Source organism: Neopsephotus bourkii, unplaced genomic scaffold (genome assembly GCF_033783945.1).
Source record: "Neopsephotus bourkii isolate Nb327-2 ecotype Australia unplaced genomic scaffold, CSIRO-AGI_Nbou_v1 NB_668, whole genome shotgun sequence".
Taxonomy (NCBI): domain Eukaryota; kingdom Metazoa; phylum Chordata; class Aves; order Psittaciformes; family Psittacidae; genus Neopsephotus; species Neopsephotus bourkii.
Genome location: NW_026901167.1, coordinates 1,800,069 through 1,822,416, shown reverse-complemented (window position 1 = coordinate 1,822,416; position 22,348 = coordinate 1,800,069). Strand labels below are relative to the sequence as shown.

Below are 22,348 nucleotides of genomic sequence, written 5' to 3'. Positions count from 1 at the left end.
TGGCAGTGGATAGACAGGGCTGGTTTGGGCTCAGACCTTCAGCGCAGTCTCCCCCTTCCCATCCTCTCCACGCTCAGGATGTTGCTGAGTGTTAATGGGAAAGTGATGCAGCGAGGCAGGAGGAACCAGCACCAAGGTGCTGCCCAACACAGGACCTGGGCAGCCACGAGAGCGTTGCAAGGCACAATCATAGAACCACAGACACAGGTTTGAAGGGAGCTTAGAGCTCCTCCAGCTCCAACCCCTGCCACGGGCAGGGACCCCTTCCACTGGAGCAGCTTGCTCCAAGCCCCTGTGTCCAACCTGGCCTTGAGCACTGCCAGGGATGGGGCATTCAGGCCCAGTGCCTGCTCCCCTGTGCTGTGTGCTGCTGCAGGATGTGCTCCCTGGAGCCCTCCCCATGGGCACTGTGCTGGGAGGAGCTGGGTTGTGTTTGATCCTGGCCAGGCTGGGCTCTTAGGGGTGGCTTAGTTTCAGGCAGGCTCAGAAAGGCGATAAAAAGCTCCTTAATGGTGATGCTGAGAAGATTTTGACTGGAGGCAAAAAGTCATTTTGTTCTTCTGTGTGTGTTGGAGTTTTCTTTTTACAGCTTAAACTGTATTATTAATGTCTGAATTTATGCCTGTGCAGAAGAAATCAGCTTTCTGCATAGAACCCTCCCTTAATAACCCAAATTCACTTTGATCAATGTGAAGACTTTACATGCAGCGTTCATAGTGCTCTTGGCACTCAAGAGACACAGAATATGGGCATGTGTGTGTGTGTGTTCCCCCCCGGGGGTAATCAGCGTGCTGTGTTTGCATAGTGTGCATAGAGAAGGAGATGTACATGGGGCACGGGAGGAGCTCTGCCCCTGTGTAAGCAGTGGGAGTGGTGCTGTTGGCTCAGGCAGGGCAGGCTCTGCCTCTGGAGTGGCTTCTGCAGAGGTGCTGCAGGGGAGATGCTTGCTCACAAGGGTTTACTCCAGAAACCCTTCAGTGCATTCTTAACATTGATCACGAGTGGGGCTCGCTGGGGTGCTGGGAGGGGCTGAGTTTGGCTGGGTGCCGTGGCACAGCGTGTGCCGTGGATGTGTCTGGTGCATGCCTTGGTCATGCAGTGGATGAAGGGTGCTGTTCCATGGAGGGGAGCGCAGCCCCAAGCCCACGGTGATGCGCTCGGGGGCCACTTAGCAAATCCCCATCATATCTGCTACCAACACCCAGTCAGGGGGAAGGAAGCAGTCCCTTGCTCCCCCAGGCGCACCAGTGCGCAGAGGAATGGGTGCTGTAGGATGAGCTGGAGTCAGTGCATCCATTTCTGGAGGTTTTTGGAGGCTATGACAGCTTTTGATGGGCACTCGATCTTACCCTTCCCAAGCATCCCTTCAGTGTCCTCCTGCCCACTGCAGGCAAGCTCTGGGAAGGAAACAAAGCACCCAGGCCTTACACGTGTTTGCACAGATTTCCTCCCATGTCCTGCTGGCCGTGTGGCTGGGGCTTTGCCCCTTGCTGGGCCAGGCTGAGAGGGGTTTGTTCTGTACCAGGGACAGTGCCATGAAGGTGGAGGTGTCCCTGCACTGCCAGCATCTGCCCTCCCGCCGTCAGTGCACTGAAACGCCTGGACCAGATGGCTGCCGGTGGTGCAGCAAATGCCAGCGATGCGGCTGGGGCTTTGGTGCGCTCTGCATCCGGTGAGGGGATGCTCTCGGGCTTGGTTTCAGCCTCCTGTGTTATCTGGAGATGTTTGCAGAGATCCCTCCCAGGACCAGAGGTGTTTGAGCATGGCCTGCCTGCTGTAGTGCCTGTTGGAGCATCCTTTTATAGCTGCAGCTCGGTGGCTCTTGCAGCGTTTCACTTAGCCCTTTGCAGCTGAATTATTGCCTCTAATGATGCAAAACTGCACCAAGCTTTTGACGTTTCCGTGGCCTGAGAATGCAAGTCACGGTCACACGTAGCTGCTGAACAGCAGCCAGGCTCGGGGCACGCGTGTGCTTTAGCTTCCCTGCTTGATTGGCCTCACTCCTCTTGTGTCCGGGGAAGAAGAGGGTAGTCCAGTATCCATTATGGCCACGGCTGTCATCTCGGGGACGCTGGAGCGCGTTTCCTGCCACCAACACCCTCCATCTCTTTCATCCCTTAAAAGGTACAAATCAAAGCTCTCCCTTGCTGGCTCCTCTTTCCTTCAGCACAGCCCTCACTTGTCTTTACAGCTTCTCCCTGCCTCCCACTGGCTGTCTAATGGGGTCAGCTCTGATCCATCCTGACCCTGTTCTCACCCCTCTCTGCTTTCTTGCTGAAACGCAGTATTTCTCTCCCCTATTAATATCTCCTGCCACGGGGCTGGCCCTTGGGAGCACTTCCAGCTGGAAGGAGATGCTGCCTGCTTCGGTCCAGGGCAGTCCCTGCTCCTGGCTGTGTGCTGGGTGTGCATCCCCACCACAGCCTGGTCCCCGGGGAGGGGACACTGCTTGGGTGCAGCCAGGAGGATGAAGCATCTCCTATGCAGCGTTAGGACCTGGCCATCTCCAAGTGCCAAAGAACCCCAGCCTGGGTTGGGTTGAAGGGACCCTAAAGCTCCTCCAGTTCCAACCCCTGCCACGGGCAGGGACCCCTTCCAATGGAGCAGCTTGCTGGAGCATCCCTGAAACTGCTGAGGAGAGGAGGGTTTGATGCTGCAGCCGTTGCCTGCAGCCTGGAGATGGAGCCAGGATGGAGGCTGAGGCCAACAACTTCCTGAGCTGCTCAAACCACCAGCCCCATATCTGGGGGTTGACGTCCCCGCTGGGCTCTTTGTGTTGCTGAGGCAACCCAAGGCTGCGCTGTGGCTTCCTGCTCCCTTCTCCCCTGCTGCTGCTGCAGGGGCTTGGGCAAGCGCTGCTTGAGCTGGGGAGGCCACGGAGATGCTGTGGGGCTGGAGCAGCCTGGAGAAGAGAAGACTCCTGAAGGGGAGACCTGAGAGCAGCTCCAGTGCCTAAAGGGGCTGCAGGAAAGCTGGAGAGGGGCTTGGGACAAGGGATGTAGGGACAGGGCAAGGGGAATGGCTTGAACCTGCCCGAGGGGAGACTGAGCTGAGCTCTTAGGCAGAAGCTCTTCCCTGTGAGGGTGCTGAGGCGCTGGCACAGGGTGCCCAGAGAAGCTGTGGCTGCCCCATCCCTGGCAGTGCTCAAGGCCAGGTTGGACACAGGGGCTTGGAGCAAGCTGCTCCAGTGGAAGGGGTCCCTGCCCGTGGCAGGGGTTGGAGCTGGAGGAGCTTTGAGGTCCTTTCCAACCCAAACCAGGCTGGGGTGTTTCTCAAGCTCAGTGGTTTTGTGCCGTCAGCGCAGCCACGACTCCTGCCTGGGAATCCCTCCTGCTTTTTTAATCTTCTTTCTCTCTGGCCAGTGTAAAAATAGTTTTGGCCTCCTCGTACCCGTTCATTGGCTTCACTGACTGCTTTTCATCCTTGTGGTTTTACCACTGCCCATCTCTACCCATCTCACCCTGGGCGCTGCTGTTCCGTCCACCGAGTCCTGGCTGTGCAGCACGCTCATGGGCACAACCTCCCCATCACCTGCTGAGAGCTGCTTCCTCATCTCCCTTCTGATTCCCTCTATGGGAATCCACATGGCTCTGCTGAGGAGCCCACAGACCTCCTGGCAGCAGCAGGGCTGCATCAGTTGTGACTGCTGCCATGTGTGCTGACTCACACTGCCTCCGCTTGCTCTGCCTCCCTCCTTTCCCATTCCACCTCTTCCCTCTCCTGTGCTTTTGGATGCCAAGCCGTTGGGGTACAGACTTTATTCTGCCTTTGCACAGGGCTGTGGTGGCTGCAGGCACTGGATGGCCAAGCTCAGGGTTTCCTGCTTTTCATTGTTCTTTCCTATGCCTGGTTGCTGGAGGGATGAATCCTGTGTGCATCTCAGCTCTGTATCCTTCCTGCAAGCTGGAATCAGAGCAGAGCCAGGGGATCAGATGGGAGTGCAGGAGCTGGGGGCAGAAGAAGGGAAGAGTCACAAATGTGCTATTTAAAACCAGAAAGCTGTTAAAGACCGCATGATTTGAGGGAGCCCTGAGCAGAGATCTCTCTATCCCTGCCTTAGGAAAGCTTTGCTGTGGGTAGAAACGTCTCAGCTCCATGTGCCCATGCTGTTTGCCAAGTGAATTTTCTCAGTTCCATTTAAATTCTCCCATGTCCTGCCAGGTTCCATGAGCCAGATAAGAAGTGGGGAGTTCTCTTTGCTGCCTGCAAGGTACCCTCAGGTTTCCAGCCTGCGCATTGCAGTGGGGAATGGTCCCGTTCTGCCCTAGGCTGCTCCCAGCCTTGGGGTGATGTGAGGGTGACCGGTATGTCCAGAGAGTACTTGTGCGCTTCTGGTTTTGTCCCCTCTTTAGTTTTAGCACATTCCCAGCTCGCCTTTTCCTCCTGTTTTCTGTGGGTTTCACCTATTTTGCCCCTTGGGATTTGTTTCAAAATCAGAGCTTTGCTGAGTTTTCCACCTTAGTGAGTTACAGGGTTGCAACAGCAGAAGCAGGAAATGGGGGGGGGTGTAAAATGCTTGCTAAATTACGCGGCAGTGTTGTAAAGCCTGAGATAATACATCAGTATGGACCCGTGGTCCATGCCATTTCCCCCTCTCGTTTTAGCTGCTCTGAAGAACCATCAATTCAATCACAGATCCCAGCCTGGTTTGGGTTGGGAGGGACCTCAAAGCTCCTCCAGCTCCAACCCCTGCCACGGGCAGGGACCCCTTCCACTGGAGCAGCTTGCTCCAAGCCCCTGTGTCCAACCTGGCCTTGAGCACTGCCAGGGATGGGGCAGCCACAGCTTCTCTGGGCACCCTGTGCCAGCGCCTCAGCACCCTCACAGGGAAGAGCTTCTGCCTAAGAGCTCAGCTCAGTCTCCCCTCGGGCAGGTTCAAGCCATTCCCCTTGCCCTGTCCCTACATCCCTTGTCCCAAGCCCCTCTCCAGGTTTCCTGCAGCCCCTTTAGGCACTGGAGCTGCTCTCAGGTCTCCCCTTCAGGAGGTTTAATATTCCTATCCCTTGTGTCTGCAGGTGCTTTGTGAGCTGGGTGCATGCACGGGGTAGGGCTTTGTTTCTGAGGAAGTGAGAAAGCCCCATGGCCTCGGGGCTGTGCAGAGGAAGGCACAGAGGAAGTGCTGCAGGGCTGGTGGAGCTGGGTGGGGATGGAGCCCTGCGTGCTGGTGTCTCTGTGCTGGCTGTTGGCGCCCTGGGATGCTGAAGGTGATGGTGGGGCAGCTCTCGTGCTGGGTCAGGGTTTGCTCTGGGCTTGGCTTCCCCTGCACAGTGGGAAACATGCGGTGGCAGCCACCATGGAGCTTGTGTCAGTGCTTGGGGACAAGCACATTGCTTAAAGGTGCCCCCCCCCTTGGTGATGCTGCGAGGGCTGGAGCAGCTCTGCCCTGGAGGCAGGCTGAGAGAGATGGGCTGCTTGAATTAAACGTTTTTCAGTCACTTTTCCCATACATTCACTTCACTTGGATTATACGTGTTGTAACTGTGGGAGCAAAGAGTCACAGAGAAACGCTGTCACAGACCCCCAGCCTGGGTTGGGTTGCAAAGCTCCTCCAGCTCCAACCCCTGCCACGGGCAGGGACCCCTTCCACTGGAGCAGCTTGCTCCAAGCCCCTGTGTCCAACCTGGCCTTGAGCACTGCCAGGGATGGGGCAGCCACAGCTTCTCTGGGCACCCTGTGCCAGCGCCTCAGCACCCTCACAGGGGAAGAATCAGATTGATTAATGTCAATTAATCATATTCTCATAATAAAAATACCGGCATGTTTGTATGATATACAGGTGCAGAACGCTAGAACACTGGTTTTCAGGCAATGAAAGCTAAAATAGAAATGCCCTTTGCTGTCCTTTCCCACATGGATGTTCTCAGCTGTCATTGTGAGCCTTTGGTTGGAAAGCGAATACAAGGAATGTTATCAGCTTTGCAGATGGATACAGAAAGGTGAGAAGTGAATCTGACTTCTAAAGATTCCCCCCCTCTTGGGTACTCATAACTCCCTCTCTCATCCTTTCCTTCAGGCTCTCTCTGGTGGTTTCTGTCTAGCGGGGCTGTGTGCTCGGGCTGGCAGAGGGCAGCACCACAAGCAGGGCACTGAGGATCAGGACCTTCCCTTGGAGTTTTCCTTGTGCCCGTGCTTGGCCAAAGCCGAGCCTCGCATTGGTGTTCGTGGGCATGTTTCTGTTGAAGCGGTTTCATTGAATTTCCTGTTCTAATGGCAGCCAGCTTGCTTGGTGAGGAGTCACTGCTCTCACAGAGAGGCTGTTGTTCCCCTCCGTGTTGTCCAAGGGGAGCCTCGTGACCCAGCCTGGATGGGGCCTGCGACCCTGTTCCTTGTGCTTGGGGAAGCAACGGTCTCGGGGCAGATGCAGAAGGGCAGAGAGAGCAGCACGGGTTTTGGGGCACAGGCTGGTGTGGGGGGCTTGAACCGGTGGTGAGGGATGCTTACATGGACATAAGGAGGAGGTGAGTGATGCTTACCTGGACGTAAGGAGGAGGTGCGTGGTGCTTACATGGACATAAGGAGGAGGTGAGTGATGCTTACCTGGATGTAAGGAGGAGGTGAGTGATGCTTACATGGACGTAAGGAGGAGGTGAGTGATGCTTACATGGACATAAGGAGGAGGTGTGTGATGCTTACCTGGATGTAAGGAGGAGGCGAGTGATGCTTACCTGGACATAAGGAGGAGGTGCGTGATGCTTACCCAGAGGTAAGGAGGAGGTGCGTGATGCTTACCTGGATGTAAGGAGGAGGTGAATGATGCTTACATGGACATGAGGAGGTGAGTGATGCTTACATGGACGTAAGGAGGAGGTGAGTGATGCTTACATGGACATAAGGAGGAGGTGAGTGATGCTTACCTGGATGTAAGGAGGAGGCGAGTGATGCTTACCTGGACATAAGGAGGAGGTGCGTGATGCTTACCCAGAGGTAAGGAGGAGGTGAGTGATGCTTACCTGGACGTAAGGAGGAGGTGAGTGTGCTTCCCCAGGCAGGCACACCACTCTCCTGTTCTCTCCCTTTAAAATCAGATTCAATTTTGCCCCCTGGGGTGTTTCCCACAGGTTTTGATTGTGATCCTGGTGCTTTGAGCTGGGGGCTGCTGCCCCTGTCTAACCTGATAAATCCAACCTGAACTTCCCCATTTCAGCCTGAACCCATCACCCCTTGCCCTGTTGCTACAGCCCCTGATGAAGAGTCCCTCCCCAGCGTCCTTGTAGCCCCCTTCAGACACTGGAAGCTGCTCTGAGGTCTGCACTCAGCCGCCATGCGTGTGCCAGAGAACCTTTGACAGCACTGCATGTGTTTTCCTGCAGACGGGCTGATTTTGTTGCTGGACTGGCAGCCTCTCTCTGTGCCTGGATATTGGCTTTCCCGTGGAGGAGGAATTTGTGGTTTCTAAGACTCTAATCACTTTAGTGTAATGGTTTTTCCTGTGCTGTGACAGTGACTGTGGTGGGTGCCATCTGCCGCTGTGACAGCAGCGGGTAGCGCGAGGCTCCTGGATGCCAGGAGGGGTCTGTGTGCTTCAACCAAGCTCTTCAGGAAAACTAAGACTCTGAAAGCTCATTTTCAGGGCTTAAAGCTTTATCTCCAGCCATGCTGGGACACAGGGCACTAGGGTGGGACAAAGGGCAAAAGGTATCTGGGATGTCTTCCTCCTTACTGTGCCGGTCTGTTTGCAGGGGCATGGCCATGTCTGGCGCCGCTGGGCAGCAGGCATGGGTTGGGATGGATGGAGAAGCCTGTGTTTCCTCGGTGGCAGGCAGGAGACAGGACACAGCCCTCTGTGAGCGGCTGCTTTGCTTACAAACCTCTTCTGGCTTCCCTTTAGAGAAGCTGTGGCTGCCCCATCCCTGGCAGTGCTCAAGGCCAGGTTGGACACAGGGGCTTGGAGCAAGCTGCTCCAGTGGAAGGGGTCCCTGCGCGTGGCAGGGCATTGGAACTGAATGAGCTCTAAGGTCCCTTCCAACCCAAACCAGGCTGGGGTTCTCTGACGTGTAACACAGATAAAAGTAATTCAGCAGTGATTGTAATGGTATTCTGGTGGTTTTTACTGGGGATTTCGCAGCAGTTCCTTTTGCTTCCCAGAAATGTAAATGAGAGCATAACCAGGCCCCAGATTTTCCCAGCCTCTGGCTCTGGCTGAGGTGTGATTTATGGAGAGGGCTTCCCTGCATTTCCAGGGGGATGCTGTTCTTCCTTCCACAGGCGAGATGCCTGCCCCGGAGGTCACAGCAGCCGTCTTGCTCTCATCTCAACAGCGCCAGAGGCTGTGTTTCCTCTGAGCAACACGGATGAGCTACTCCAATGTAAAGAGACTGAAGCAGCTGCTAAAGCTGTGGCCTGCCCAGGAGCATTTCTTGCTCCATTAAGGAATTAGAGGCTGTGCTTGGACGAGAGCAGCACAAAGCTCTGTTTCTTCCCAAGCTTATTGCCAGGCACAAATAACTTAACCCCTCGTTTCCCTCTCTGAAGTCATGCACACGGGTCATTACCTGCATCACATGTTGCTGAATTAATGAGCGGTCCACACTGTGCTATGTAATTGTCAGGCTAAATAAAGCACAAGATCTTAGTTACTGGTTATTTTATTTATTATATCTATAATATTTTTCATCATTTTTTTTTTCCTCCAGGAAAAAACGAAAGTGGTTGAACCCTTGGACTATGAGAATGTGATCCTTCAGCGCAAGGTTCAGATCTACAGTGATCCCCTCCGGGACCTGCTGATATTCCCCATCGAGGATGTATCTGTGAGTTGGTGTTGGCTGTTTCTGGTGCTTGAGGCTCACCTGCCTCCAGTCCTGCTTCGTTTGGAAGGTTTCCACTCTTAGCCACATGTTCATGTTGGCTGCGTTTCTGACACATAAAGCCAAAACGACCCACGGGCGATTTGGGGCCACAGTATTGATTTAAAGCAAGTATCAAGCCCTGAAGACCCAGTTTGCACTGAAAACGTGTTCTTTTCCCTGCAGATCTCAGTCATCAGTCGACAGAGAAGGACTGTCCAGTCGACTGTGCCAGAAGATGCTCTAAAGAAAGCTCAGAGTCTCTTCGTCAAAGAGGTAGGGACAGGAGTCCACGCAGCGCCTTCCTTCAGACGAGAGGATCAGCCTTGGTCAGGCCTGTTCCACTTGTGCTTCCCTCACCCAGCAGTCTGTAGCCTTTCAGCCTTGTGCATGGGTTTGTTTTGCTCGCTGTAGCTTTCAAAGAGCTGCATTGTTTTCCTTTCAGTGCATTAAAACCTACAGCTCGGACTGGCACGTGGTGAACTACAAGTATGAGGAATACTCGGGAGACTTTCGGATGTTGCCATGGTAAGTGTTGTGCTCCCTTGGAATACTAATGCATGGTCACAGGGCTGGGGTTTCATGAGGCTTAACAGGACCCTTTCTGCTGCCTGTCTCACAAGCAGCCTTCCCTCCAGGGGTCTGTCACTGGGAAAGTTAGAGGGGCCAGAGGTTCACGTTATCACAATGTTGTCATTCAGCTCTGCCAGGGGGATGCTGACAATGTTGTCAGCATGGGTCATAGAATCCCAGCCTGGTTTGGGTTGGAAGGGACCTTAAAGCTCATCCGGTTCCAAGACAGGCCATGGGGATCTTACGTCATTACTTCACATCCTGTTCACCCGTGTCTGTCTGGAATGAGGATGCCCCATAGACTGGCCTTGTGGCAGGATGCATACTGTTGGCAGTGTCTGCTCATCCCCACCTGGGAGCCTCGTTGTCCCCCTGGGCTGATGTTCTGCGTGTGCTGGACACGGTGTTCTTGTGCCAAGCAGATCTCTGTGCCCCCTGTCATGGGGAGGTTGTTGGACAGCTTCATTTGGGGATGCAGTATTGCTGCTAATGCTGCAGTGTTGGGGAGTCGTGTGCTCCAATGGGAAATAAAGCGGCCTGCTGCATCTCTGTGCTGCATAAATGCAAGTCAGCAAAATCCCTGCAGAATCAGTTAACAAGGAGCAAGCTTACTACATACTGCTTGTGCTTAGTTGCCACGAAATGCACTCAGAAATCAGCTTCCTCCAGCTGTACGGGGACGTGCCTTCTGCAGAAGGACACTCCTGATGTGCTCTCTAGTCTGCAGTTTGGCTCTTCCTTCTGGATCCAGCATCGGCTGCTGGCTCGCAGGACCCTCGTGTCCCAGTCATGATAAATAACGATGTGCTGTGTTTTCAGCAAATCCTTCAGGCCAGACAAGATTCCAAGCCATGTGTTTGAGATTGATGAAGACTTTGAAAAGGATGAGGTAAGGAGGTACTTGCTTTGTTTGCACAAAGTTCTGTTAAAAAGCAGATTTCACAAGGCAAAGGCAGGATTCAGAATTCAGTTCCCAGCGATGGTTTTCTGATGAGGTGTTCTGTGCTGTGAAGATGTGACCAAACCTGAGCCAGTGACATATTTCAGAGTACGTTTCAGGGTAATCTCTTGGAGCTAAGGGTCTCCTATATCTGCAAGATTAGCCATAATATAATGGTTTTTACTTGAAACAGTGCAGCAGAGGAAATTAAAAAAGGAAGCCAAGCAATGACTAAGTAAAATTCTTCATGTCCAGAATGAAAAGTGGGCAGTTTGGTTTCCAACCACACTGTGATATCGGGGTCCTCCTCTAGCACATAACCTGCAATTCCCAACCAGTCACCCCGACCCCAGGTACTCACAGCATGTCAGTCCTGTTCTCTATATGCTATGCCAGTGTTCCGAGGGGTTTGCTCCCTCTGGAAGTTGGCTGCTTGCACTCAGCTGGTGGCAGGGAAGATTTGCAAGCCTGGAGCAGTTCCCTGAGGTGAGCTGGGGGCCCTGGCAATGGGGACATCCCCATCCTGGTGCTCATTTCCGAGGATGCTGTGTTTCCATCTGCAGATCGTGTGTGCTACAAAAGGGAGGGGGAGCATTTTTCTGCCCCAAGTACCACGTGAAGCCTAATTCACACCCATGGCATTAGGAAGTTGTAGTTTGCAGTGGGAAGAGCTTAGCTCAGCTGTTTAAAACCCACATGGCACTGAGCTGCTGCTGCTGAGGATGGAGGAGAAGGGAAGTTTCTTTCTTGTGGAGCTGAAGATTTGAAGGGGCTGTTGGCTGCGTGTTCTCCCAGTTGTTGTGTATGTCTCAGTACCCCTCTAGACTGGGATGGCTTCTTTGTAAATGGAAATGTTTTGGTTTTCTCTTTTCCTATGTAGTTGGGTTGCATTACATTGTTAACTTCGGGTGGTACCTCTTTAATAATATCTAATATGGGCTGGAGACAGAGCTGTGCAGTATGGTAATAACATAGAATGATAGACTGGTTTGGGTTGGAAAGGACCTTAAAGCTTATCCAGTTCCAAGTCCCGTCCAGCCTGGCCTTGAACACTGCCAGGGATGGGGCATGAGTCTGAAAAGGCAAAAGGACAAAAATGTGCTATCAGAATTGGGTGGAAACCTGTTTTCTTCTGGTCGGTGTTCAGAAAGTGAAGTTCCTGAGGTTGGTTGGGAAGGAGTATTCCAAGTGCTTTGGCAGCTGTTTTGGCATGGCCATATCTGAAGAGTTCTGTTACAGTTTCCGGACATTTGAATTAGAATTATGTAATGGAAATCTGAGTAAAAGCAATCTTGTGATGGAAAAAGGTGAACCAGTATAAAGGAGGAATCACGGGTTGTTTTACCCAAGGAAATAAAGCATCAGAAAGTTTACTTTGTCACTGGAAGTTTGACAAGAAAAGACTGAAAACCTGCCATTCGGGATGCAGGAGGCAGTACAAACCATTCCCTTCACAGCCCATGGGCAGACAGCCCAGGTCCACCTCTGCTGCTGAGTCACTGCAAGTCCCAGGGCACGTTTCCATCATCAGTCTGGGATCTCATTGCCTTCCCTCCCCAGTGGGGGTCACAGTTGGGTATGGATGGGGAGCTGTGCTCCCTGGCTGGGACCATGGGCCAGGAGCAGAGGTGCACATCCCAGCTCACACACCAAGCACAGCCTGGCTGCTCGCTTGAAACTTGCTGGTTCATTGGATGTGCAGCTGTGTTCCACCTATTGTGGCCTGGGGGTTTTCACCTCCATGTAGAATGGAGAGCTGGTTTATCCAAAGGGAAATGGCATAATAGGGCTGGAGTTCTGCATTTTGCAACCTCCATTTTGGTAATCTCCTTCTTCCCCAAGCTTTTGAAACACTGTGTAAGAAGCACTGTGCATTTCCTGACTGCAAACTGCTGTGCAGCTCTGGCAGTGTAGATGTAATCTGTCCTTTTTAAAGGTGACCCAAACTAGCCTGTTTTGCCTCTTTCTTGGAAAGAGATGCCCCTGATATATTTTTGTGAGAGCACTGTGTGTGTAGCTGTCCATGTTACACGCATATTGCAGTACGCATGTGTTGTTCTATCTCTGTAGTTAGAACAGTATTGCTTTCCAGGGTGGAGATAATCCTTGTGTCCAAGGGGAATTTTGTGTGGGAGGCAGTTCACCTCTTCTTCATAGGATCCCAGACTGGTTTGTGTTGGAAGGGACCTCAAAGCTCCTCCAGCTCCAACCCCTGCCACGGGCAGGGATCCCTTCCACTGGAGCAGCTTGCTCCAAGCCCCTGTGTCCAACCTGGCCTCTTTTGCTCTCTTTCAGGATTCCTCCTCCCTGTGCTCACAGAAGGGTGGGGTGATAAAGCAAGGCTGGCTGCACAAAGCCAATGTGAACAGCACCATCACAGTTACCATGAAGGTGAGTTTAACCCAGCATTATGTTCATCGTGAGCACGGCACGAGGTTAAGCTCAGGCCGCCTCAGGAGTGCAGGCTTGCGTTTGGATGGGCATCTGTCCCTCTTGTAGAGTATCCCAAGGTGGACTGGAAAACCCAGTCTGGCAAGAGCCTTTCACCCCTTCCCTCCCCAGAATATAAGAGCCATGCACTTCAACTCGTGACAAGCAAGCTGAACAAAAAGGCCTGTTTCAGTAAACCAGGATTGTTCTGAATGAGCAGCTGAGGCCCAGGAGAGGAAGGCGATTTAAATAACTGAAACAGCTGCCCTGCAAGAAAAGACTCCTCTGAATTGATGGTTTCCTTGCTGGTAGCAAAGATGTGTGGAGGCCAGCTTTAAATTGCAAGCCAAGACTTAGCTTGAAAAGCTGGGGTGATGTCACTGAGGAGATGGAGCTTTACTGACCTAGAAGCAGCAGCTGCATTGTCTCCTGTTCAGCACTGCGCGTAATCCAGCACGACACGGCTCACATTTTGCTATGGAGGTTTTTAGCAGTTCCAGCTCAGGTTTTTGCTGTGGCAGTGAGCCTGTCTCTTGTTCCACCCTGCAGCTGCCTCCTGACACCATAGAGAGAATATGAGGGAGTTATCCTCCGCTGTGCAGCTGAAGGGTGGCTGCAGTGAGGCTGCTTTGTAAGGGTGTTGTTGAATCGAGCTTCCCTGAGTTCTGCTTTCACGAGGGGTGGAGCAGGGCCATTCATAGTGCTAAATTTAGTTGAGTTTTGAAATGATTGCTCGTGAGCCTGAAGGCCACGCACAGAGCAGGGTTTTCTGATCCTCTGCTTTTCCAAGCAGCAAGGTTGAAGCCATTTCTGTTCCTTTAACTTCTGGATGAGGTATCACACATGCTGGAAGTAGTCAGTTGGGTTGGTTCTTGACTGAGCCTCTTGTGGTGGTGTTGGCCTCTGTGCTCAGCACCTCCGACCCACCCTCCAGAGGTGTTCTCTGAACTGCACTGGCTTCAGTTCCATTAGTAAGATCCACAGAGTCTCCTGTGGAACTCAGAGTACCAGCCATCAGTAGCTGTTCTCTGAGCTGGTCCTGGGCACTTCTGTATCTTACAAAACACCTCCTAAGGCACATGCAAGAAACCTGAGGACTTTGAGCATCTTCGCCATTGCCACCATGTTGAGAAGCTCCTGTGCTGTAGCAGAAGCACATGCATCCATCTCTTGGGTGCTGGCTGTGCCATTACTGCCACGTGCTGGGTGGTTGGTACCTCACATTGTTGCTAGCCATGTGGAGAGCCAGCCCACGAGCAAGCTGTAAGTAGGGTACAGCCATCAAACCTTTATTGCAGAGTAACCTTTGTTGCAGAGAGCTTCCCTGCCTTGGCCTAGCTCTCTTGCTGCCTGCTCTGCAGCATGTCAGTGTGCTGCATCACAGCCAGGGCATCAGTTTTCTCCTCCCTCCTCTCCCTTTGCTCCCTGTCTTCCCTAATGGACCTCCCCAGTTCTGTAGCCATCCCTCTGCAATTGCAGTGCTTACCAGCAGCGTCTGTAGCCTGTTCAGAGCGGATGTTCCCCTCTGTTCCCAGGTTTCTAGTATTCATTTCAAAAGAGCATAGTTTTCTGACAATCATTTCTGACAAGGGGAAAGGATCATAGGAACAGTGTTTGCTGCTTGCTTCTACATTTCCTTTTGAACAGAATTCAGAAGATGCCAAATGGTTTAGTGTGAAATCCCAAACCCACAAGGGATATCAACCCTGTAACATCTAAAGAGAGATTTGTCATGGGTTTCTGTAACATCCACTGCCATAGTTTCCGAGATTGATTCAGTGAAGTGCTAAATCAGTGTTTAAGCTGGCTTAATGCTTAGCATACTTAGCTTTCCATGTATTTTTACGCTTTGTTGGACTAAAGGTTTAGGTAAATCTTATTAAAACAGCTCTTGGAGCAGCTCTGTGGCTAAGCAGTCATCTAAATGATGCCAGAGGTTATCATTCAGAGCACAGCGCTCCCTTCCAGTTCTGTGAGTGGTTTTGTTGAGCACGTGCTCCTGTCAGCAGTGGTGGGAGCAGGATATTACTAGGAGTCTCCCATCTGGGATGAAAAATGCTGTGTTTATTTGTAGATCTTCCAGATATGCAGAAGAGTGGAAAATACTCCCAGTGCTGCTTGCTGCAGCTTCCTTCATGCTTCTCCTAACACAGATACCCAGCAACTGTGAAATGCACCCTGCTCCTTACAGCCTGACAGCATATGGTGCTGCCATAACTGCTGCCAAAATGTTCTCCTGAGTTAAAGTCCTGAATTATAGCCAGCCTTTTGGCTGACAAGCGTGAAGGAAGATGCTCTGAGATAGTGAAGAGCTTGATTTTTTCATAGAAGTCAATATCTCAGACATAGAATCACTTCTCCCAAGCTTACTGCTTTATGAGAATTGACCACTTCAAGCCACTTCATATGAAAATAGGTGTGTTTGTATATATATAGATAGATAGATATACAAAACACAAAGCAAATCATAACAAAACCAAACAATAAAGCCCCAAGCCGTTCAATGGATTGGTGTCCCTTGGCTTGCATTTGCGTGCTAGGAATTTCCACATGTCTGTTCCAAAGTCTTCTGGAGAATTTCTTTGTAATTCTAACTAAGGTCTTTATCAGAAAGGCTCTGGCAATACCTGCTCTAGGCTGGGATGAATCTTCAAGCAGTGCGCTGATCTGAATGTACCATGCAGCATGACTTTGTGAAGATAAAGGAGGCTGGAGCCAGCTGAGAGGGGAGCTGAAAGCCCTGGGGCTTTGCTTTAGATGGACAAAGTTACCATAACAGCAAGGACATTAGAATTAAAGATGATGATGAAATGCCCATGAAAACCAGTTGTACACAGAGGGGTGAATCACAACACTCCAGGGTCTTCAGTTTTCTTGTTACAGTATTTTCTCAATAGCAGGAGGGCACATACTGTGGCTGCAGTTTATGATATACAACAGAGTGAATACTGGTATGAGCAAGACTTTGTTCGTTTGCAGGTATTCAAGAGGAGGTATTTTTACTTGTCACAACTCACAGATGGTTCCTATATTCTTAATTCCTACAAAGATGAGAAGATTTCCAAGGAATCCAAAGGCTGTATTTTCTTGGATGCTTGCAATGATGTCGTTCAGGTGGGTGTGCTTCCTGCGTAGCTGGACATGGGCTGATGCACTGCTAGCTCTGAGACAGACATCTCCCCAAGCTCTGTGCCATTGAGGGGTGAAGATATGGGTTTACAAACTAACCCAGAGCTGGTTTGCTCTGTCAGCTCATCCTATTAAAATGCAGGCAAGGCAGGCCATGAGGGTTCCATACTTCTGGCCAAGAAGACAGCAAGTGGAGAACTGCTGTTGGAGTAAAATAGAAGTGTTTCATCGCTACCTCATCTACTCTCTCCCTGGTCTGTCCATCTCCTTTACCTGGTTATCATAGCTCAGGTGCCTTCCAAGACGCCAGAGGGTTGAGGCCAGTAATTGGTGTGACTTAATCTTGAGCACCTTCCTCCTCTGTTTGCTGCTTACATCAGCTTCTTGTTTCTTAAGTTATATCCCAATCAGTCCATGGAAACACGCAACCCCTTGGGACTTCCAGCCTGCAATGTTCTTGCAAGGTTTTAGGAGCAGGTATTTGTACAGAGCTTAAACTTGGGTTTGTTTTGTTATGCTGAGAGTGAAGCACAGCAGTGGATTGCTGCTGTGCCTTCTGCTGCTGCCTCTGCAGAAGCTCCAAGTGCCAAGTGCCGTGGAGCCAGTACAAGGCAGCTTAAGTTACTCACTTCAGCGTGGGTGAGTTGGAGCTGTGTGCTTCCTGAACACAGGATCTGTGTCTTTCTGAACACAAGAAAAGCAGCAGTGCACACACCTCAGTGATGTACAGGTCGTACATCAGGTTTGCCTTGGTTTCCAGTTGGAAAATGCTGTTTAAAGGCCAGCAGAGCTCAGAGAAGTTGTATTGAACCACTTGCTTTCAATTAGGTGCCTCTAAGTGTCCTGGAGTGCACCATTACTTACTGTGTCAGATAAATCCAGTTCCTTGCTTCTCTGGGTAAACATTAAAGGTCTGACAACAGAAGAAGGAGCTTGCTTGGGCGCTTCAGTGCAGTGTCTGTGGTTCAGTCTGGCTCTCTTCCACTTTCAGAGTAGCTGTCAAGCATGGAGCTGCCAACGGCTTGATTGCAGCCATGAAGCCCTTTGTGATTGCTGCAGAAGAGGCTGCGCGGTGTCAGCGAGGGTGCTGGCATTGTGCTCCGTGGTGTTTCAGTTCAGGATGCTTCCACAGGGACCTGCTGAGCAAAATGTAACCCAGATCTTTGTCGTTCTTGTTTCTTTGTTCAGTGCCCCAAGATGCGCCGTTACGCATTTGAACTGAAGACAATAGACAAGTACAGCCACTATCTGGCAGCTGAAACTGAGCAGGAGATGGAGGAATGGCTGGTGACTCTGAGGAAGATCATCCAGAGCAACACCGAGAGTTTGGTGCAAGAGAAGAAGGACGCTGTGGAATCTGTGCAAGGTCTGTTTATAAATAAGCACCTACCTTCAGCCCTCTGCAGGAGGATGGGAGCAGTGTGCTTGGAGAAGTGTGTTTGTCTTCCTGTATTAATAGCAAGATCTGTGGCTGACACATGATACCATGTGAAAAGGCTTAGTATAATGGAGACAATAGTCTGAGGGATGAAAGTGGTGGGAAACGTGACCCTCCTTCTGGATAGGAAATCCATGGCAAGATTTCAGGACTCCTGGAAAATTGGCTCTGTGCTGGAGTTCTGCTTTGGAAAGACCTAGGAGGCTGTAATAACACACTCTGGTACGGGTAATGTATGGAAAAATCTTACTTCTGAGGAGTGGAAGAGTCCCCACGCAGTGTTTCTGTGCTATTCTAAGCAAATGCTGCAGGATCCTTTCTGGCAGAGCAGTGCTCCTGCAGTTGTTTTGAACATCTGCTCCTTGTGTCCTTGCAGATGATGAATCGGGCACGCAGGGGAAATCGGAGAACATCCTGGAGAGCCTGGAGAGGAGCATGCATCCAGAGCTGATGAAGGTACTGTGTGTGCAGAGGACTCTCTCCCAGCCCATAGATAGTTGTCTCCTCCATGTCTATAAAAGGGGTTTTCCATCTCTGTATCTTCAGCTCCGGGGCAGCCATGAAGGCTCCAAGCGCTGGTCGAGTCCCTTTTCTCTCATCTGCCTGTCTCATGGATGGAGCTCTATGATCTCAGGCTGCATTTTCCTTGCTTCCAAGTGTAGGGCATTGAAGGAAGAGCCAGAGTTAAAGCAAAGGAAGGGCTGTTGTGGTCAGTAGTGCTCATTCCTGCTCAGCAGGGGTGGCCGTCCAGGCCATGAGAGCAGAGGGGCAGTTAGGTGGCATCCACATCCTGTTTAGGATACATTGTGGTTGCCTGCTTCTGTCTGGTTTCGCATCTGGCAGAGCCACACTGCTCTACTGCCATTGCACTGTGTCGGTGGCTACAGCTGAGAAGTTCAGAGGAGGCCACGGGGATGATCAGGGGTCGGAGCATATCTTATATGGAGCCAGGCTGAGAACACTGGTGCTGTTCAGCCTGGAGAAGAGAGGCTGCGTGGAGATCTCAGAGCAGCTTCCAGTGTCTGAAGGGGACCTACAAGGATGCTGGAGAAGGGCTCTTCATCAGGGGCTGTAGTGATAGGACAAGGGGTGATGGGTTCAAACAGAAACAGAAGTATAGGTTAGATACAAGGATGTTCTTTACTGTAAGTATGGTGAGGCGCTGGCACAGGGTGCCCAGAGAAGCTGTGGCTGCCCCATCCCTGGCAGTGCTCAAGGCCAGGTTGGACACAGGGGCTTGGAGCAAGCTGCTCCAGTGGAAGGGGTCTCTGCCTTTGGTAGGGGGGCTGGAACTGGATTATCCTCAAGTCCTTTCCAACACATACCAGGCTGGGATTTTATGATCATCTCACGTACCACAAAGGGAACCTGAAAACTTCTATTTCGTTTTGCTTCCATTCTTTGCAAATAATGAGTGTTTGCCCTGTGTGGCCAGGCAGTAACACCAGTGCTTTCCTTTGTCCTAGTATGGAAGAGAAACAGAGCAGCTGAACAAACTGAGCAGAAATGATGGAAGACAAAACCTCTTCTCTTTCGACCCAGAAGTCCAGGTAATTCCCACTGTGTTTTCCAGTGGGCTGGGGAACAGAAGTGCAGTTCATGCGAGAGCTGAGCAACATGTCAGTGCTCAGGTGATAGCTCAAATAAAGGGAAGAGTGACAGCAGCCCCACACGTGGCCTCCCTCCAGCTTTGCTGGCTTCTGTATGATGCATCTTGGTGCTGTTGGATTTCAAACCCATCATCTGGGTGTCTGAGAGGTTCTCATGGCTGCAGAAGCAGTAGAAGTATTGCAAGGACACCTTCAACGCACGTGGCCTGAGCATGTCTGGGGTCTAACAGTGATGTTAAGGACCATGCAAGTGGCTTACAGAGAGTCTCAGTCTTCAGGGAGTTTTCAGAGGTAGGGCACATAGAACCAGGAAAGCCACCCCAAGCTGTTCTCATGCTCCGGGGTAGGAGTTCATTGACTGTTGGCTTGCTTTCCTCTCGGCTTTGACATCTTTGCTAAGCTTTCTGCCAAGGTCCAGGTGTGGGATTTCAGTGGAATGGGCTGCAATTGTTCATACAATTGGAGAGAACTGTTCCAAGTTATTTGGTGGTTTCTGGTTCTCTTTCTGGCAGGCTTTGGCTTGTTCACAGCTGTGAAAAAGAGCTTGCTTTTTTTTTTGGTTTGACAAGGAAATGTAATTAGTCTTTACAAGGTTTAGTTGTGCAAAATGAGCTTTTCTCTTGGTCCTTCTTTAAAGTCTTTAACAGGAAGAGGGTCAGCATCCAGGAGACCATGGAAATGTTATTCAGCATGGAGCATCGAAGACCTGGTTTTGTCCACCTAACCAACTGGTTAGGCTGCGTTCATTGTCCTCCCTCTAGACCCAGAGCTCTTCATTCTGCTGTGGGTCAGGCAGATCTGCTGGAGCACTTGGCATCCAGAATCGCTGCTCTGGTCAATCCTGGTTTGTCTGTGCACCCTTGTATGTCTGGTGCTAAGGAAACTGGGAGCAGGAGCATAGACCTGCAACATATTTTCCTCATTGAAGAGAAACAGGGGAAGCAGTGGGAAGAGTTTCCCACAGTCAGATGAGCAACTGCAGCCTATTTTGCTGGAATGAGTTGACTGGGAGATACCAGCTCCCTAGGTTTGGCGTGCGGGTTTGTGCAGGATTGCGCCGTGCCAGCGTCCCTGAGGGATGTGCTGGTATGTAAGTGTGTTTGGTAGCTGTGTGTGCCCACTGCCCAGCATGATGGGGATGGTGAAGGTCTTGTCTAGCTGGTGGTATTCTGGACATGTGTGTCTCTTCTCCAAGAAGGGTGGATGTTGAGGCACAGACCGGGCATGGGTGTTCTGGGTTAGGACGAAAGGAGCTGATTATAATCAAGACTGGGTTTTGTAGCTGGCTCTGCAGGCAGTCTTTGTTGTTTCTAACTATGCCAGTTATTGCTGTGCATGTAGAAATGCCACTTTGAGGAGCTGTTCACCATCCCAACAGCATGTGCCTTCTCTCTATTTCAGGCACAGGGACCACCTCTTAAGCTAGTCAGATCTTCAAAGTGGAAGATACTTTCCTGAGGGTAACACCAGCTTATGTTCTGCTTTCTTCCCCAAGCTCTAAATGGTGTTTGGGAAGATCCCCAGGGTTACAGCAAAGCAGGAAGGAACTGAGATCATCCTGAGGTTTAGTTTTCTGTGCTCTACAAAGCAGATTGCTAAAAATTGATACATCCTCATGAATTCATGTTGTGAATACATTTGTGTAACGTGCCCAAATGGCGCTCATTTGTGAATGTCTTGTACCTTCTGTACCACTTGAATAAAAGATTATTAAGATGCTATTGGCCATAATGGGACCCCTTAACATCATTCAGGCCTTTGTTTTCCTGTTTAATGAGACCAGATTTGCTTGTTTGCTGTCTAGAGACTGGACTTCTCGGGGATGGAGCCAGACGTGAAGCCGTTTGAGGAGAAGAGCAGCAGGCGCTTCGTGGTGAGCTGCCAGGACTTCTCCCTCAACCTCCTTGCTCAGCTCAACGACAGGGCCGAAGGAGGACTCACCAATGTAAGGGTTGCTCTGGCGTGTTCTGCTTTGTCTTCTTTCTCCTCACTGCCAAGAAGAACCCTCAGCAGATTAACCTGGGTGGATAAAAGCATCCCATTGGGGTGGTTCCGATGGGACCTGGGCAAGCAGTGAGCACTGGCACAGGGTCATTGAAGGACTTAGGTACCTTGGTAGTGTGGTGTTGCAAAAGTGTGTCTGGGGACAGGGTCCATCCTGGTGTGCCCCAGCCTGCTGGGAACATGGACTGCTGCGAAACCAGCACTTCAGAGGCGTAGGGAATGGGGAGTTTGTGTCTGCCACGTTCTGGGTCCCTGTGAAAGTCCTGTTGGTAAATGATTAAGCTCCATCTCCAAACCACTCACTTCTCTGTTTTATTTCATTTCCCCTAATGGCAAAGAATTTCCTTGTTCTGAAACCTTCTGACTCCTGGACTAACTGTACTCACAGCCCAGCACTCCCAGACAACTGTGTTCACTTTATTATATGCATTTGTTAATCGTGCCGAAGTTGTGCCTTAGCCTAAAAAGCCCTTCCTTGTATTTTCTGAGCCCCTGATGCCTGCAGACAGCTATCACATCTCTCCTCAGCCTCTGTTCTGCCAGGCTGAACAGACCAGGCTCCTCCAGTCTTTCTTCCCAAAACATAATGCTTATTATCATGTCCTGCCTTTGGAGTCAACCCTTTATGTGAGGGTGCTGGAGCAGCAGAGAGCATCGCAGGGGTGGCAGCAGCCCTGGCACTGCAGGTGGTACCTTGTCTGGTGCCTGTTAGAACTGCAAGGGCTTTGCTGGTTCATTCTGGCAGTTCAGAGCTCATGGACCAGCTCCTCCTTGGTAACCCCAGCAGATGAATGTGTCACCAAGAGCAGAGACTCTTGTACTGTCCCTAATCGAGCCCAGAGTCTGACCTAATCAGCACATTGATGTAATGCCTTCAAGTCATGCTGTGATGTCTGGGCACACTACAGTCTTATCTTCAGGCCTTTGTTTGTATCTTTACATGCACCCATGCCTGCTAGGATTTGTGAACTAAAACCACATGGAATTATTGCTGCTTGCCTTGTGTTGTCAAGGGCAGTAGCTACGAACCAGGTGGCAGACTTGGCCCATGCAGCTCCTCAGCAGTGCCCGCCTGTACAATGGGGTTTTCTGACATGTATTCAATCACGTTTCCAGGTCGAGCCCTTTTTCCTGAGCCTGGCATTGTTTGACCTGAAAAACAACTGCAAGATTTCAGCTGACTTCCACGTGGACCTGAACCCCCCCTCTGTCCGCGACATGCTGATGGATAGAGCTGCATCCAGCGCGGAGGACACCAAGGGATGTTCTCCAGGAGAGAGCCTTGTGCACGGGGTCCCTGAGGCTTCCCTGCGCTACATAAAACGGGTAAAGAGCTGACTTTCTCCTCATTCTGCATCCCTTGGAGGCTGTGGCTGTTCAGCAGTATTGCAGTGTGGTGTCGGCCAGTGTGTGGAGAGGCTGAAGTCACCTCTTCTCT

At 51.1% G+C, this 22,348-nt stretch overlaps 1 protein-coding gene across 2 annotated transcripts in view; it reads left to right on the top strand.

Moving 5' to 3' along the window:
- Positions 1-22,348, top strand: part of DOCK11 (dedicator of cytokinesis 11) — a 67,599-nt gene that overhangs the window by 4,098 nt on the left and 41,153 nt on the right. For both annotated transcript variants that reach the window (XM_061353240.1, XM_061353241.1), the window contains exons 2-12: positions 8,634-8,750; positions 8,973-9,062; positions 9,232-9,314; positions 10,179-10,248; positions 12,595-12,690; positions 15,709-15,843; positions 17,047-17,224; positions 17,673-17,752; positions 18,763-18,846; positions 20,711-20,851; positions 22,027-22,236. In XM_061353240.1, the coding sequence (XP_061209224.1) occupies positions 8,634-8,750; positions 8,973-9,062; positions 9,232-9,314; positions 10,179-10,248; positions 12,595-12,690; positions 15,709-15,843; positions 17,047-17,224; positions 17,673-17,752; positions 18,763-18,846; positions 20,711-20,851; positions 22,027-22,236 (1,284 nt within the window). The remainder of the gene's footprint in view (positions 1-8,633; positions 8,751-8,972; positions 9,063-9,231; positions 9,315-10,178; positions 10,249-12,594; positions 12,691-15,708; positions 15,844-17,046; positions 17,225-17,672; positions 17,753-18,762; positions 18,847-20,710; positions 20,852-22,026; positions 22,237-22,348) is intronic.